Below are 17,640 nucleotides of genomic sequence, written 5' to 3' on the forward strand. Positions count from 1 at the left end.
GAGCCTTTCTCATAGCAACATAAATTTATATTAAGGAAATCATAATACTATAAATTTTGAGGAACAAAGAAGGACATCCGTTATGGGATACGACACCTACGAGTACAGGATGGGACAGACATGTATGCTTCTTGTCGCTGCCCGCAGTCCATCTGCCTATATTGTGGTGACTCAGATAAGAGTGGGTGCCAGGAAAGCTGCAAGTGAACACAATGAAAAAGTGTTAACACACTGTGGCGAAACTATGGTGATCTGGTGATGATGAGACGAGACGCAATGAGATGATTCCTCATGACATTGATGAGTTGCCTCTGATGATTGATGAGGATGCTGTTGACTTCTTTGTCAACATAGACACTAACTCCAATCCAACCTTCATCCACACATCCACAACCAACAATCCTTGCAAAAAACTGAGTCTCAGATGAAGATTAAGAAAATGACAGTACACAGAAAAGACCTAAAGAGTCTATGATACAAATGCTGGAGGTGTTCCAAATCCTAGATGCAGGATTAGAACATTGATCAAACAAAATAATCACCTCACTGGCGACACACATACTGGATAGTTATCAAAACTTAAGTGATGTTACATCCTACACATGATGACTACAAAGAAAAATTGATGCAGAGTGTCAATCTTTTCAACAGAAATGGTCAAATGATTATTTTTTGTTGTTGAAGTCAAAGCAAATCTGTATACCTAATTCGTGGCAATATGTTAGCAGTAATGAAAAAAGCCAACCTGGAGCGTCATCACAGCTCAAAACATGCTAAACTCAATGAACTGGGAGGCCAAATGCATCTGGATAAAATCAGTGCTCTTCAGTGAGGTTTGCAATCACAACAAGCTGCTTTCACCAGGCCTTACTGCGGCAGAGACGTTATTCAGATGACTTTATGTAGTGAGCCAGCTACTTGCAAAGAAGCTGAGGCCCCATGTAGAGGGAGAGTTTGTGAAAGAGTGTGTGCTGGCTGCTGGGGAGTTTTTAGCACAAAAGTAAAATTGTTTCAGAGTGTTTGGTTTGGAGAACCTTCTCAAATTGGCTTACTTAGCAAAAGATACCGAAAAAACTTTACTGAAGGATTCTGCAAGAGATTTTCAAATTTTCTCTCTGGCTGTGAGGAGACAATAGACATAACAAATGCTGCCCAACTAGCCATTTTTGTTCACGGGACAACTGCAGAGTTTGACACACAGGAGACATTGCTGTCACTGGAAGCCATGCATGACAGTACAAGAGAGAAGGACTTGTTTGAAAGACTTTTTTTTATCAGTGAAAACATCTGGGCTAACATTTGAAAACTTCAGTGGCCTTACTACAGACGAAGCTCCAGCCGCGGCTGGCTTGCAAAAAGGGTTAATTGCATTGGTCAAGAAAGAGCTGAATGGTCTCAGTCTCGACCCAAGTCATCTAATTACGTGCCACTGCATCACACACCAAAAGTCTCTGTGCACAGTCGTGGCAGTTCAGTAGTGTTATGTCAATAGCAGTATCATGCATACGTTTTTATCAAAAGCAGAGGGTGTAACAGGCGTCAGCTTAAGGAGTTACTGGCTGATCTTGACTCTGAGTACCATGATCTTTTTTATCAGTGGAAAGTGTAGTGGCTGAGTCGCGGGAACAAGCTCATGAGGTTTTACAAACTGCGACAAGTTGTTATTGGAGATGAAGGGAAAACCTGTCAGGGACTCAATGACAACAAGTGGCCGTGTGATCTGGCATTCATGGTGGACATTACCAAGTACCTCTCAGAGCTGAATAGCCAGCTTCAGGGCCCCACACAGCTTCTCAGCTCCCTGCCTTCAAACGTGAAATCCTGTGAAGATAAATTAAGGCTGTGGAAAGAGCAACTCGAAAGGAATAACACCATACATCTCCCCACTCTGGAAGGACAAAAGCTTTGCAGGACATTTGAATATGCCGGTGACTGTGTGAAATTAATTGGCATTTAATGAAAAATTCAAGGATGTGAAAAGTAAACAAATGGAATTGAACACCTTTGCTACACCACTCAGTGTGGAACCAGCTGAAGTGCCTGATAACCTACACCAAGGAAATCATTCAGCTGCAAAGTGATGATGAGCTGAGAGCTGCGTACAAAAACCTCCCACTGCTTGAGTTTTATAAATGTTACATATGCAGTGATGAATTTCCCATTTTGAGAAGACATGCATCAAAACATGCACCTGTGTTCAGAACAACTTCCTGCTGCAAGCAGTTCTTTTCAAAACTTGCCATTGTAGAGTCCTCTGCACTCCAGGGTAGAAAAGCAGTTGTGAGTAGCAACAACATCTATACTAGCTAACATCACACAATTTACCCAAGAGAAGCGGTTCCAGCCATCACATTAGGGGTGAACTAATTAAATGCTTGACCAAATACAGCAGGCTAATGTTTAACTTGATTATTTTGTATGGCCCACAAATGATGTTAAAAATATCCACATGGCCCTTGGCAGAGACAAGTTCCCCACCCATGGCTTAGAGGAAGAGATTAGTTCAGGGCCCTCCCTGAGGACAGTGGGGCTGCGTGGGGACAAGGTGTTCACCCAAAGATCCAGCATGGAAAGCCCTTAGAGAGAGTTGTCTTAAAGGTTCAGGGTAGGGGACAGCACTGTAATATAGTGGGTTAAGCAGGCACCTACATTGCTAGCATCCCATTTGGGTACCAGTTCATACCCCAGCTGCTCTACTTCATATCCAGCTCCCTACTAATGTGCCTGAGAAAGCAGCAGAAGATGGCCCAAGTGCTTGGGCCTCTGCCACCCATGTGGGAGACCTGGATGGAGTTCCAGGCTCCTGTCTTTGGCCCGGCCCAATTCCTGCCATTGCAGCCATTTGGGGAGTGAACCAGAAGATGAAAATCTCTCTCTCTCTCTCTCTCTCCCTCCCTCCTCTTTCTCTGTAAGTCTGCCTTTCAAATTAATAAATATTAAAAAAAAAAAAAGTTCAGAGCAGGAACAGAGTTCAGTCTGATCCTCAAGCAAATAATGGTTTGCCTCATTAAGCCTATAAAACTGACGTTTCGCTCCTAGAACTGAAACCTATTTTCTCGTCAGTTGTAGCCTTGTATGCTCACAAAATCCCTTTTCCAAGAATGCCATGTGCCTCCAGGTATATCCTGATTTGGGTGTTTCTTGAACCAAAAGAACTTTACCATTGAAGTCCCCTCAATCAAAACATACCTAGGCCTTCCAAACCTAGACAGGGCTTCAGAAATAGTACAGCCAAACACCCTGACAGGTGCAAAGCAAAGTGCTCCTTTTGAAGATGAGGAAAATAAATAAATCTTTAAAAAAAAGAAAATAAAAGATGGAGAAATTTGGATCCAGGGGAATCAGGTGATTTGTCCAAGGTAGCTGAGGAAACTATGACAGGACTTCATAGGACTCCTCTCTTTCTTTGTGTATTTTTCCACTACCCAATGTTATTCCCTGTTACAGAATATTTCTTTGTGAGGATATGTCAGTGAAATGTTATATCTTGTCTTAATTGTGCTTATCATTCATTATATCTTGATGGAATGACAATTATCATTTATTAGGGTTATGTGCTCCTTTTACAAGCTGTCAAGTAATTCTCATAATTATTATATTATATTATTATATTTTCAGACAAAGAAACCAAGCATCAAAGTAGTTAAACTTCCGAATGTCACCCTGTTAGTAGCAGCAGAACTAGGATCTGAACCCAGTTAATATGAATCCAGAGTCACAGTCTTGGCTCTCTATATAGAAATGTTGACAGGGCAGGCCTTTTTAGGAGCCAATTCTTCCCTAAGGTTAATTCAGTGTTCCTTAAAGTGTCTTTCTTTCTTTTTAATGTATTGTGAAATTGTCTTTTCTTCCATTCAAATGGCAAAAATAAGCATTGAGACATAATATTAGAATGAAATTCCTGAATTATATCAATTTTAGATACTGTCATAGAGTTACCAGGAAAGAATTTCCACTCTGGATTTGTTTTTATTTCATTTGAACTTGCAAAGTATTGCCATGATGTGTGTATATATGATAATACTCTGCAAACTCAAGTACAATAAAAACAAATTCAAGGGACTGGTGCTGTGGCGTAGTGGGTAAAGCTGCTGCCTGCATTGCTGGTATCCCATAAGGGCACCGGTTCAAGTCCAGGCTGCTTCACTTCCAATCCAGCTCTCTGCTATGGCCTGGGAAAGCAGAAGTCCTTGGGTCCCTGCACCCACGTGGGAGACCGGGAAGAAGCTCCTGGCTCCTGGCTTCAGATCAGCACAGCGTCAGTCATTGCAGCCATTTGGGAAGTGAACCAGCAGATGAAAGCCCTCCTCTCTCTGCCTCTTTGCCTTTCAAATAAATAAACAAATCTTTAAAAGAAAAATTCAAGGTAATATTTTTACAAAAACTGTAAAGGAGAATTCTTAGATAGTCTCTGTCTTATTTTCCATTAATATGGTGATCTTTACAACTTTTCATTGTAAAAGATCAGCTTTGACATTTGAATTAATAAATAAAAAGCAAGGTGCCCTCCAATTTCTTACTAGCCCTTGGGACAAAGGTCACTCAGAGTTCATCCTGAAAAGCATCTAAATTTAGAGATTTGCTACCGGAGCAAAACTTTCATGCACCAGTAATAGACGCAGGCAGGCTTTCCAAAGTATGCCAGGCATGTGCTTGCGATGCTGTCCCATGGCAGGGTCAAGAGGCTCTGTCCCTCTGTGCTGGTGACCTGGGAGACCTCACCATTTTCTAGGCCAGTTACAGAGTGATCTGGAACTGGAAGCAAAGGAGATTGTGCAACAGGGAACACAAGTGCTTATTTTGATCATAATAGGCAAATGTTTTTAAAAATATTTTAAAAACATATTTGAGCAGTGTATATATGCACAGTTTGTTTGTTTAATGTCAAAAGATTCCTGAAAGAAACTCAGGTATCCTCATTCCTTGGGCTGCAACTTGGAGGCAGCCATGGCTATAAAACTCAGTTATTTAGGCAGTGAGTGTGGGTATCTGAAGGGCAGAGGCAGACTTCTTTCCTAAACCTGGTCGGCAATCTCTCCTTGAAGGAGACAACACTGTTTGGGTGTTCACAAAGGCTGACTTTGGTTTCTAGGTTCCTTAATTATTTCTTCATACTTGTTTTTCAAATTTATACATTATGTTTTAAAATTTTTATTTTCTTTGAGAAACAAAGATAAAACTAAAAGAGTAAGCCACCACCCACAGGTTCACTCCCCAAAGCCCACAACAGCTGGGGACAATGCCAGGAACTGGGAACTCAATCCAGGTCTCTCTCAGGGGCAGCAGAAACCCAGTTACTTGAGCCATCACTGCTGCCTACCCAGAGTCTGATTTAGCAGGAATTGGAGCCGGGTATCAAACCCAGGCACTCTGATATAGGATGCAGGCACAAACATCTGCTTCCATATATCCTTGCACTCTTCATTTCTTCCCATCTTAACTCTTCATATTCTTAAAGCAAAGGACAAAGCTTTAGAGGACATAGAATTTGTGGGGAAGAAGATAATAATACCACTAATTTTTATTGTTACTGAGCACTTACTATACCCAGACACTATTTGAATATATTTTCCTCTTTTAATCCTTACAATAATTCTATGAAATAGGTGTTTGTATCCCCATTTTACAGGTGAGAAACCTGAGGTTGAGAAAGATTAAGCAATATGCTCAAGGATATTTAGTTTTCATTAAGAAGAAAAGTAAATTTTGAATCTAACACTCTCCAATTCTAAAGCTCCAGTGGAAGCTCTGAGATTTTAAGTCTCTATAGGAAAACACAGGATAAGACTGTCAAAGTGCTGAGCAGATATTAAAGTGAACAATGGCACAACACAAATTAGGATGGCCCCTGGACTATCAGTGTAGGGAAAACACTCTTAAGAACTGACTGGAGCTTTTGGGAAGTTGCATGATTTGAAAGGGATGCTTCAGACAGAGCATCCGATAAGCACAGCATCAGGTGAGATGATACATTCAGAATTTTCCAGCTAGAGACGGTTTCCTTAACAGACACAATGTGTTTAGAAACTGGATGGGGTTTTTCAGTAACAGGAGAGGAATGCAACTTTCGTTCTTGGATGGGCTCAGCCCCTTCTTTTCATACCCACCGCAGGATTCCAGGGAAGGCTGCCCATCAAATAATCAAGGAGACCATCAGTAGGCAGGCACACACTCAGAAACAGCAAGCATTTAGAGGAGAGTGGTGCCAGGGACAGCAGAGCAAGATCAAGTTGAAGTTAGCGTATGCCTCACAAATGTCATGGGGCAGCAAGCCTTGGAGGCAGGAAACCAGAGATGAAGTCCAGTCCTCTGGGGCCAGCGGCAGAAACTCTATATGGACTTGCAGCCTCTGTGGGGCAGACTGCTGAGCAATGCTAGAGGCAGGAATACGCTCATTTCTAGGACTGGCCAGAGCATGTGACCAGATGCCACAAGCAGAAGACACCCTTCCTAAGTGTTCATGCCTCAGAGGACTCTGCAGAGTCATGTGAAAAGGTGTTAGAGGGTATCCTTTGGGGAAGTAGGTCTACGTAGAGCAGTCAGGGCAGGAGGAACTTATGACAAAACTTGTTGAAAAAAACTCAGCTTCTTCTGCGACAAGAGGGTCACCTGAATTCTCACTACTGGGAAACACCGTCTTTGGGGCAGAAGAATGAAGAGTGTAGCTATGACTGATGTCACAGTAGACGAAGATATGCAGATACACCTTCGTCCCTGAAGTCAGAACCCAGGGCCTATCTAGTGTGGTGAGTTTGGTTTCAAAGAAGATCCTGAGGCCGTCAAGACACCAACTTCATCAACTTCTACCTAGGACAAACAGTTTCAGCAATAAACCAAGAACTGTCATCCCAACTTGGCTCCATGAGAGGAAAAGGCCATTTCTGGCTCCAGTTGTAAGGAAGGGCAGGCTGCGAAAAGGAGACAAAGGCTCAGGGACAGGAGGAGGGGAAGCTCACCTTCCAAGTGGCAAGACTTCTCTTCCCCCAGTTCTCAGAATGGAAAAGTTTTCCACATACATCTTTCTTTGTTGAAATCTAAAGTGAGTGTGTCTGATCCTAAGGTATGCTTGGCCAAAAGGGTCCCCAGAGGGGGCAGTGCCAACCTTTCCAGGTATTTCAATGGCTCTTTGTCTCCCACAGGGCTTTGGAGGTGACTCATGTCTAACCTCACCGGAGAAGGGAGGGTGGGATGGCCCTCAAGACCAGAGGCTCAGGTGCTTCGAGCAAATAGTGTCCTGTGTTTACTCTTCCCTTCACTCAGCACTAGTGTTGTGTAACAAACTTGCCAAGCCCTTAAACATATCTGTGGAGGAAAACAGGGTGAGGCTGGGGTGGGCAGAGATAACTGGTTATTTATGATATTCTCTGTCTTCTTTTTTATTGTTGTTGTTTTTGTTTTATTTTAAAATATTTCAAATAATGCAGAGAAATATAATGAAGTGTTCAATAAGCACATTCAGTTGGGAAAGACACATAAATTAACAGGTGCAATTAGTATGTTAACTTCTGGGGAAGAGGTGAGGATGGTTTGCTATGGGAATACAGAAGGGGGATATCAAGCCCAGAGTGCAATAGAGGGAAAGAAGAGTTCCCCTGGAGGGAAGGCTCACAAGAAGAAGCAGGAAGAACAGGAGCTAGCTAAATAATAGAGTGAAGGGAAGGAGGCAACACAAGGCAAAAGAAGCAGGCTTCAGACAGGAATGGCCTGGAGACAGAGCAATAATCCGTGGAGCACTATAAGTTTTCATAAAGAATGTGTGTAGTCTGCACAGGTAGGTCCTAGGATGCATCAAGAAGGACATTGTATGCAATGCCAAGGAGTTAGGACTTTATGAAGGCAGTGACAACCCACTGGCTGCTTAGTTGCCTGCCTCTTACTCTAGGGTTCTGGGCTAGCTTAGTGCTATGCACCTCTGCACATCCCTAGACACTCCTGAGTCACTGTCTGTAAAGTACAAGTCACAATGGCATGCCCCAACCTGGAGCCACTGGATAAGGATAAGCACACACTTATCCTGTGTCTCATATCACCAACTTTGCCCAATGTAAATGTTTGAAGAACCCTAAGGTAATAGGTCAAGATCTTCCTATGATCCCCAAATTCCTACACAGGAAGACTTACAAATTTCTGGGCTATACCACATAGAGGAACATATGAATAATGGTAAACAGGTGGAGAACAAGATAAAGTACAACAACATCGAGGTCAGGTGTGAAACTGCTTGACTGGAAGGGTCAAGTACTAAAGTCCAGAAGTTCTGTCTTAAGCCACAAGGAATAGCAGACTGCAAGGGCTAATCAAAAAGCTAGATGCTCATAAGTAAAGGAATTACTAACAAAAGATCAGGCTGACCTACTCAGTGATTACCCGCAAGGAGTGGGAATTATCAAGTACACACACACACACACACACACACACACACACACACAACAGATCAGTGTAAGAACGGCATCATGCTTCTCAACTGGAATCTAAAGCTAATAAAGTTATGTCTTCCCAAAATCTTAAGAAAAAATAATACAATCTAGAACTGTATACCTAACCAACACTGTCATTTAAAGGTAAAAGTAGAATAATGATATTTTTAGACACAAAAAATTTATTTACTTCCCGAGGATCTGTTTTTAGGAAGCTACTTAGGAAGAATGTGCTCCACCATAATGGGAGGCAACATTCAAAATCAGGGAAGGAGGGACCGGCACTGTGGCTCAGCAGGTTAAAGCCCCAGCCTGAAGAGCCCGCATCCCATATGGGCACCAGTTCAAGTCTTAGCTGCTCCACTTCCAATCCCGCCCTCTGCTATGGCCTGGAAACAGTGGAGAATGGCCCAAGTCTTTGGGCCCCTGCTCTATCTCTCTCTGTAACTTTGTCTTTCAAATAAATAAAATAAATCTTCAAAAAAATCAGGGAAGGAAAGCCCAGGATGCTGGAGAAAGGAAATTCCAACATAATAACTATGTAAAACCCTAAAGAGAAGTGTCCACAAAAGATACTGGGGATGAAATGCTCCAAGAAAAGGAAATTTATATATTTTTGTGTGTGCCTACATGCAAATACATTTCCATATATGTGGATTAGTGAGTTTGATCATATACAGATTGTATTGAATTTCATCATTCTTTTAGAGAAGTTGGGAGGATATTATGACAGATATATAATGTCTTAGTCTGCTTTCCATTGCTATAACAAAATATCCAAGGCTGGATATTTCATTTTTCTAGAGTTTTATTGGGGCTGACATTGTGGAACAGCAGGTTAAGCCACTATTTGAGACACTGATATCCCATATCAGAGTTCGGCTCTGAGTCCCAGCTACTCTACTTCTGATTCAGCTTCTTGCTAATGCAGACAGCAGCTGATGGCCCAAGTACATGGGCCCCTGCCACTCATGTGGGAGACCTGGATAGAGTTCCTGGCCCCTGGCATCAGCCAGACCCATCTCTGACTGTCGAGGCCATTTAGGGAGTAAGCCAGCAGATGGAAGATATCTTTCTCTGTCTCTGTCTCTCTCTGATGCCCTTTCTAGTAAATAAATAAATATGTAAAAAGAGGTTTATTTAGCTTACAGTTTTGGAGGTTCAAGTACATGGCACTGACATCTGCTTAGTTTGGGTGAGGGCCCCCTTGGCAATATCATATAGCAGATGGCATCATGGAAGACACATGGGTGGGAGGCAGAGATCAAATGGCAAGACAGGAAGTCAGACAGTGGGAGAGGGAAGTCATATTCTTTCATAACCCCTACTACAGGGACTAACTGGGATCCCACAAGAAAAGAACTACATGAATCTCTTCTGAGGGTAGTGCCTAATAATCTAATTACCTCCCACTAATGCTCACTACTTGGCAGTTCCACCATCTCCCAACACAGCCACATTGTGGACCAAGCTTCCAAAACATGAACTATTGGGGGATATCCTCAAATCACATAATAAAGTAAGCAAAAAGAAAAAGAAGACATTAACTCCAGAGAAGACAGAAAACCATCCAAGAAAGTCAGTTCTGTACTATTTGAACCTTGAATAATAAATACCAAGTATCAGTATCATAAACATTAAATAATGACTTAACCAGATGATGATATTGGAAGGATGGGGGACAGGGATAACAGATTCCTTAATAGGAAACAGGTACGCATTATCTGGATATGCTGATCTGAATACCAGAAGAAATAGCTCAAATAGTTGAAAATGTCTGCTTCATGGCCGGCGCCGCGGCTCACTAGGCTAATCCTCTGCCTGCGGTGCTGGTACTCCGGGTTCTAGTCCTGGTTGGGGTGCTGGATTCTGTCCTGGTTGCTCCTCTTCCAGTCCAGCTCTCTGCTGTGGCCCGGGAAGGCAATGGAGGATGGCCCAAGTGCTTGGGCCCTGCACCCGCATGGGAGACCAGGAGGAAGCACCTGGCTCCTGGTTTCAGATCGGCGCAGCACCAGCCGTAGTGGCCACTTGGGGTGTGAACCAACGGAAAAGGAAGACCTTTCTCTCTGTCTCTCTCTCACTAACTCTGCCTATCCAAAAGAAAAAAGAAAAAAAAATGTCTGCTTCTGGAGAACCAGGAGTGGCGAGAGTGGGAGATCAGACAGCTATTTCACTAGTAACCTTGTAATATTTAACTTTTGTCAAGAAATTTTATAAATATAACTTTATTATTTTATTTATAATTAATATATTATATAATATACTAATAAATAACAATTGTTATATAATTAATAATCAAAGCATAATCAATGCATTATATATTATTTATATTAACACATTTTAATATATGATTATTATAGTATATGTTAAATATATTATAATATTAATTGTATTATTTTAACATAAATACACTTATTTTAAGTGATTTATTTATTTATTCATTTGAAAGCCAGACAGGGAGAGAGGAGGAGATCTTCCATCCTCTGCTTCACTCCCCAATGATTGCAACAGCCAGGGGTGGGGGCCAGACTGAAGCCAGGAGCCAGATACTTCATCCAGGTCTTCCACTTGAGTGGCAGGGGTCCATGTACTTTAGCCAATACCTGCTGCCTCCCAGGCACATTAGCAGAACTTGAATAGGAAGTGCAGGTTGGACTCCATCCTAGTCCCTCTAATATGGGATTGTGTGTACCCCAGCCAATGGCTTAACACATTGTGCCACAACACATACCCCAAATAAACTTTTTAAATAAACAGGTATATATGAACTCCAGTTTTATCACTTAATAACTGAGAGACCAACAGACAACTCCTTATCCTCTTTGTAATGAGTTTCTTTACCTATAAAATGAGACAACACCTATATTACTGGGTTACTATGAGAATTACAGGATATATATAAAGGACCTAGCTTTGTTCCTATGTTGGTGCCCAGATCACAATACTCCAAAATATCGCACTTGGCACACTGAATCCTTTGAACTAAAAAGGTCTCAGAAGCAGTCTCTCTCTGACCTTATCTTGCCCTCCTCTTTCCCACCCTTTATCCTCTCTGGAAGAAATCACAAACCAGAAACTAAAACTCTCTCCCCCAAAGCAAGCCATAAAACCTAGAAACATTAATCTAACCTTCCTTCATGTCTCTATGTAGGAGCTGACCATAAAGAAATTCTCCAACCTACCTGTCGGACAATAGGCATAAGACTCTCTCTCCAGAGGGGTCCTGTCCCATCCCTAAAAGAAAGGAACACTACATAGTGAGACCAAGAAGAATTGGAAAACAATTTGCTGGGTTTCTTACCTCAGTCTTCAAAAAGTTCATGGAAAATGGAATTAAAGATGTTTATACTGACTAAAAAATTTGAAATTCAGTTTTTCCATAATGCATGTTTCCATGAACTTTCTGAAGACTCTTTGTACACAAGGATTTCAAAGTTTTTTTCATAAGTATTTCTTCAATACCATCTTCTAAGAACTTATGGAAACACCCTATATTACCATTATATCATACCCTTTTGTCCAATCACATTTCTGTAGAGCTGTCCACTTTTTTTTTTAAGATTTATTTATTTGAAAGTTAGAGTTACACACAGAGAGAAAGAGAGGCAGAGAGAGAGAGAGAGAGAGAGAGAGGTCTTCCATCTGCTGATTTACTCCCCAATTGGCTGCAATGGCCAGAGCTGTGCCGATCCAAAGCCAGGAGCTTCTTCCAGGTCTCCCACATGGGTGCAGGGGCCAAGGACTTAGGCCATCCTCCACTGCTTTCCCAGACCATAGCAGAGAGCTGGATTGGAAGTGGAGCAGCCAGGACTTGAACCAGCACCCATATGGGATGCCCGTACTGCAGGCGGCGGCTTTACCCGCTATGCCACAGCACCAGCCCCTAGAGCTGTCCATTCTTTATCGAACTTATTCTTAGAACAGTTTTCCTTGGTCTTTAGGTCTTCATTTTGAAAGATTATGTGTCATATAAAACGTTGATTAAGTTTTATGTTTTTCTCTTTTAAACATATCTTGTTGGAGACATATCAACTATGACCCTTATGGTTACCCTTATGATGGCTAAGGAAAGGTATCACATCTTTCTGCCTTTACAGTTTCTGGTGCCCAAAGTGGGGAGAGGGGCATCATCAACTGGGAACACCTTGCTTGATAGAAGCTGTGAAAGAGTTTCTGGGCCTCCGCCTATGGGGCCTGGACAAGAAAGAGTAAACGGTTTTATTTCAGGCCTAGTTAGGAACCTTAGGAGGGCTGAGGAAACTTCCTCCTTTACAAGTAGGCAATAAATAGCCAGCTTTTTATTTTTAGGAAGAGATGGAAAAGAGGCCTAAAAGGCACACTTAAAAAGCATGAACAGTCTCAGCTTGGGGCGGGGCAGGGGGCCAGCATTGTACTCGTTATGCCAACATCCCATATTGGAGTGCTGGTTCAAGTCCTGGCTACTCTGCTTCTGATCCAGCTTCCTGCCAAGGTGTCTGGGAAGTTAGTGGACCACTGCCTGGGTCCCTGCTACCATTGTGAGAGAGCAGGATAGCATTCTTGGCTACTGACCTCAGACTGGCCCAGACCTGGCTATTGAGGCCAACTGAGAGCCATTTGAACTAACAGGTGGAAGCTCTTTCCCCAGTAACTCTGCCTTTTAAAAAATAAATCTTTAAAAAAAAAAAAAAAAACTCACCAACACAGGCCTTCTACCATACTACACACCTTAGAGGCATAGCTGTATTCATGAAGTACACAAGGCAGAAATTATAATTTCTGGGGGTGGGGGGGTGGCATTGTGGTGTAGCGGATTAAGCTGCAGCCTGCAGCACCTGTGGGAGACCTGGAAGCAGCTCAGGGTTCCCTGCTCCTGCAGCCATTTGGGGAGAGGTCCATGGGATGGAAGACCTCTCTCTCTCGCTTTGTAACTTTGCTTTTCAAATAAAATAAACAATTTTTTTTTAAAAAGAGAGAAATTATAATTTTGATGTTAAAAACCCCAACCTAGTTAAATGGCTGCAAAATCAGGAAGTATATTCATTCCTGAAAAATATTTGCAGAAACAAACCGACGAAATACGTCCTTTGCAGTTCTAGTGGCTTCCACCCCAGATTCCCTGATGCCTATCAAAAGAAGGGTCAAATACAAAGCTCTCCAAGCCTCAATCCAAGTTCTAGGGTTCTGTGAGTTCCCGCTCACATGCTTTTACCTTGGAACGCGGAGGTGCTCAGAAGGCAATAAACACAAGACGGGGTTTTCTCACTAGGTCCCTCACCCAGCTGGCCTGTCCCTAACCTCTTCCGAGTCAGCAGCCCGGGGTCGGGTCCCGTCAGGCGCGCCACGGCACACAAGTACCACCGCAGGAAGTCCAGGTGGCCCGACCCCAGGGCAGCGGGAACTACAACTCCCAGGATGCTCCGGGGGCGGGGGCGCCCGCCGGATTGGCCTGGGTCGGTGACGCTCGGTGTTTTGGCCCTGCTGGTCACATGTTTCCTTTGTTGTGAGCTGCAGCTGGGACTGGTGGCTGGAGAGGACGCCGGCGCCAGAGAGTGCGCTTCGCCGCCGGTGCCGAGGGAGCGCGGGGCCCCCAGTTGCTGGCAGCTTCCAGCCTTCGCCGAGAGGTACCCGGGGATGACAGCTCCGGGACCGGCCGAAAGGCGAGGAACCGGCCAGAGCTTGGGATTTCGGGGGCGGCGAGGCGGCCGTGTGCCCACAGCCCGGGTGTCTGCGGGAGGGAAGCCAGCGGCGGCCGGCCAGCCTCTCGCAGCCGGAGACGGGATCTGAGGAAAGGCCGCGGCGGGGGCGGCAGGGCCCTATTCGGAAGCCGGGGGCTTCCGGGGCTCGCCTGGGGAGTTCCTCAGTCCCGGCTAGGTGGCGACAGCCCTGAGGGAGGACACCCCCGCCTCCTGGCACCGCCGGCCCGGAACCGCGACGCGGCTGGCGCGGCCTGCTAGGGACGGGCTGGGGGGCAACAGGTACGGTCAGCCCCGTCGCTCGGGGCCAGGGACAGCTGGGGTTGGGGCTGGGGAGGCGGTCCTGCGTGTGCTGGCGCGCTGCGGACGCGGGACGCGGCACTGCCACTTTTTATCTCAGGAAGCCCCGGAGCGCGACAGCCTGTAGCCCAGCCTTCGCTTCTGGTGGGGGCGACCGCTGGTCTTGTCGGGGATGACGGGGTCACCGTGGGGTCTCCGGGGCTAGGGGCTAGAGCAGCCCCGTTAAGTGGTTGCGAAATATGCTCGGCACTGTCACCTGACCGTTACCCCCGCCCCCAGCGAGCCTTTTGTTTACCACGAACGCGACGGGGCCCGAGCCGGGAGCCCTGCCTGCCGCGGCCGTCCCCGGGGAGCGGGCGGGCGGGGGAGCGGGCGTTCCGCGGGCCGAGTCCCCGCCTAACCTCCCCACCTTCCTACCACTCCAGATCTCGGGTTCTTAATTTAGTCGCGGACGTCCCCGCCCCCCGAGTTCTGGACACCTCGGGGCACGGACTGTGAACGCGTCGGGGATTGGGCGCCGACCGCGGCTCGTGGGCGGGCCCGACGAGCGGGCTCCGGGCGGTTATTGGCGGCTGTGTGGTCGCTGGGTGGTCCTGTGCGCGGCCGCGCCCCTCGCCCCCTTGAAGGTGATCTGGAGGACGCGTGGGATCGCCCCTGCGGCGGCTGAGGTCCGAGCGCGGCGGGGCGCCGGGGGTCGCGGGGGGTCGGCGGCCGCTGTGGCTGTGGCCGGAGCCTGCGTGCAGGTCTGGGCTCTTGGAAGCCGTCGGCCGCGCCCGTCTCCGAGTCCCGGAAGATCTGCAGTCTTTAGTGTGGCGCTGTCAGTGAAGGAAATGCTCCTGGAAGCGAGTTGACTCTTCCCGGTCCCGTAAACAAGGTGTAGTCGGCCAGATAGAGGTGGTGACGCCACGTTATAGGGCGGCCTTAAGCTCACCTCGAGGCAGTGACTATTCACAGTTAACTGTGGTGGATTTTAATGATTAATCACTTCCTTTTGTGAACAGCGTTTTTTTTTTTTTTTTAAATCACGTCTCAGTACTTGCCAGCTATGAACTGTTTAGATCTACCAGCTAAGACATTGCTTTTTATGAGGTTAAGATCTGCCTGTTGGCTGACACTTAGAAGTAGACTTCTACATTTTAGAAGAGTTCGAAGAAACTTGTCTAAATGTTAAAGATGCTTCTGTACCACGGCTTAGATGAGTCCCTTTCCTTGTTTGGAGGATTCCAGCTCACACACTTTCCTTGTTTGGAGGATTCTAGTATTAATCTCCGTGATAATTCAAAACTTTTAAAAGCAAATTGCAGTTGTGTTTTTAAATTGTAAATTAAGATGACAGTAATAAAATCTGCAAGACCATTCGTTGTTAGCCATGGTATGATGAAAGTGGTTTTCCTAATCTGAGTTAACAGAGTGCTGGGGTTTTATCAGATTTTCTTTTCCTGTAAATCTGTAGGAACTCAGCCAAGGCCTTACACATTTTTGTAGGAGGCCTTTTGATCTTCTCTGGGTGAAGCAGGAATTGAACACAAACAGTTCTTACTGGTTGTGCATTCTTAATGTATTTTTAAAATTCAAGTGGCGGTAGCTACCCCAGAATGAACAGCTCCCCATGATGGGCAGAACTGCTTCATCACTTGCGCATTGAGGTCACTTACTAGATCTAAAAAAGCACAAAATATAAACCATCTATCCTTTTTAAAAAAGAAAACCATCCCTCAGTAAAGGCCTATTTATTCAAAGGAAACCTGTGACTTAGTTTCTAAAAAGGAAGAAGAGAGGATATTCTGAGTTAAAGCTGACTGTCAGCTCTAGCTTAAACTTGCCTGGCTTTTGTCCAAGTTCTTGAAACCTTAATGCTTTTTCAATCAACTTTTTTTTAACTGCCTTTTTTTTTTTTTTTTTTGCCATTTCGTTAAAACGCAAAGGTAAACCTGTAAAAAACAAATACTACTGTTTATCAAATTGACTGCATTTATTTTTGTCTATACTTTCCTCTTACCTAGAGATTTGGGACCTGTTTTTTCAGTAAATATTTAAGTATGGGCTCTAATAAAATATCACAGAGAAAACATGAAAAGACACATTTTGTTTTATTTTATTTCTGTTGTCAAGTGTGAGGCTGCTTGACAACTGTTGATATTTAAAAAGTCCTAGTCTAAAAACACAATAGCTAAATCAACTTTTTAAAAAGCAGTATTGGCCGGCGCCGCGGCTCACTAGGCTAATCCTCCGCCTAGCGGCGCCGGCACACCGGGTTCTAGTCCCGGTCGGGGCGCCGGATTCTGTCCCGGTTGCCCCTCTTCCAGGCCAGCCCTCTGCTGTGGCCCGGGAGTGCAGTGGAGGATGGCCCAGGTGCTTGGGCCCTGCACCCCATGGGAGACCAGGAAAAGCACCTGGCTCCTGGCTCCTGCCATCGGATCAGCGCGGTGCGCCGGCCGCAGCGCACCGACCGCGGCGGCCATTGGAGGGTGAACCAACGGCAAAGGAAGACCTTTCTCTCTGTCTCTCTCTCTCACTGTCCACTCTGCCTGTCCAAAAAAATAAAAAATAAAAAAATAAAAAATAAATAAATAAAAAGCAGTATTTTTTATTTGAGAGACAGAGGGAGTATACATGCTCCCAGCATGGTTCACTCACCCAGTTTCCACAGTGCTTGGGCCCCAAAGCCAGAGCCTGGAATAATATCAGCATCCACCATGTGGATGGCAGGGACCCAATTACTTGAACCATCTCCGCTGTCTCCAGTGGTCCATGGTAAAGAGCTGGGAATCCTACCTCAGATTCTCTAATGTGTGATGTAGTCATCATAACAGCTAGGCCAAACTCCCACTTCCTGTACTAACTTTTCTTAATTGAACTTTGTCACTCATGAATTCATCATCACCCAAGAGCTATAATTTTTCAGCATTTGGCGTATCTTGAAGACTATTCAAATTGATGTTTTAAAAATGATTAGGCTTTAATCTTTATTCAGGTTTCTTAAAAGGTATTATTACAAATAATTTGTGGATACCTTAAGTTAAAAAAATCACTGATTTACAAATAATTTTATGTATAAAGAAGTCATCTAGAATACTGGGTATCAAACTTGAGTAAGTGATAGCACCTACTGGCATCCTGGGAGATTTAACTAATTGTAATAAAAGAACCAAAAACAATTTGGCGAACAGAAAACATAACTATATCATATATCTGTGGGTCTTTTAAAATAAAATAATACATTAAATACCTATAGGAAAGTATATATT

At 44.6% G+C, this 17,640-nt stretch overlaps 2 protein-coding genes across 8 annotated transcripts in view; one reads left to right on the plus strand and one right to left on the minus strand.

Moving 5' to 3' along the window:
* Positions 1-5: 5 nt before the first annotated feature.
* Positions 6-17,122, minus strand: LOC138849452 (skin secretory protein xP2-like). The gene is made up of 7 exons (XM_070073102.1): positions 17,030-17,122; positions 14,938-15,187; positions 14,649-14,827; positions 13,609-14,212; positions 11,600-11,651; positions 1,751-1,821; positions 6-197 (listed from the first exon to the last, which is right to left on the minus strand). The coding sequence occupies exons 1-6, from the start codon at positions 17,120-17,122 to the stop codon at positions 1,794-1,796; spliced, it is 1,206 nt and encodes a 401-aa protein (XP_069929203.1). The 3' UTR covers positions 6-197; positions 1,751-1,793.
* The window catches only part of KLHL24 (kelch like family member 24), a 51,569-nt gene continuing 47,784 nt past the window's right edge, over positions 13,856-17,640 (plus strand). The window contains exon 1 of one of the 7 annotated variants that reach the window (XM_008266627.4): positions 13,856-14,020. The gene's annotated coding sequence lies outside the window, so the exon portion shown is untranslated. Of the gene's footprint in view, positions 14,375-14,817; positions 15,061-17,640 lie in introns of those variants that run through there. The other 6 variants (XM_051859176.2, XM_008266628.4, XM_008266632.4 and 3 more) reach the window with 6 other exon arrangements.

This window comes from Oryctolagus cuniculus, chromosome 4 (assembly GCF_964237555.1).
Source record: "Oryctolagus cuniculus chromosome 4, mOryCun1.1, whole genome shotgun sequence".
In the NCBI taxonomy this organism is placed as follows: Eukaryota; Metazoa; Chordata; class Mammalia; order Lagomorpha; family Leporidae; genus Oryctolagus; species Oryctolagus cuniculus.

Bases quoted from the DNA above. Each gene is read 5' to 3' on its own strand.
- LOC138849452 (XM_070073102.1), bottom strand. From the start codon at position 17,122: ATGGTTCAAGTAATTGGGTCCCTGCCATCCACATGGTGGATGCTGATA. The intron at 15,188-17,029 runs GTGAGTGAACCA...TAAAGACTGCAG, and splicing joins CCAAGCACTGTGGAAACTGG to ATCTTCCGGGACTCGGAGAC. The intron at 14,213-14,648 runs GTGACAGTGCCG...GCTTCCGAATAG, and splicing joins GGGGCGGGGGTAACGGTCAG to GGCCCTGCCGCCCCCGCCGC.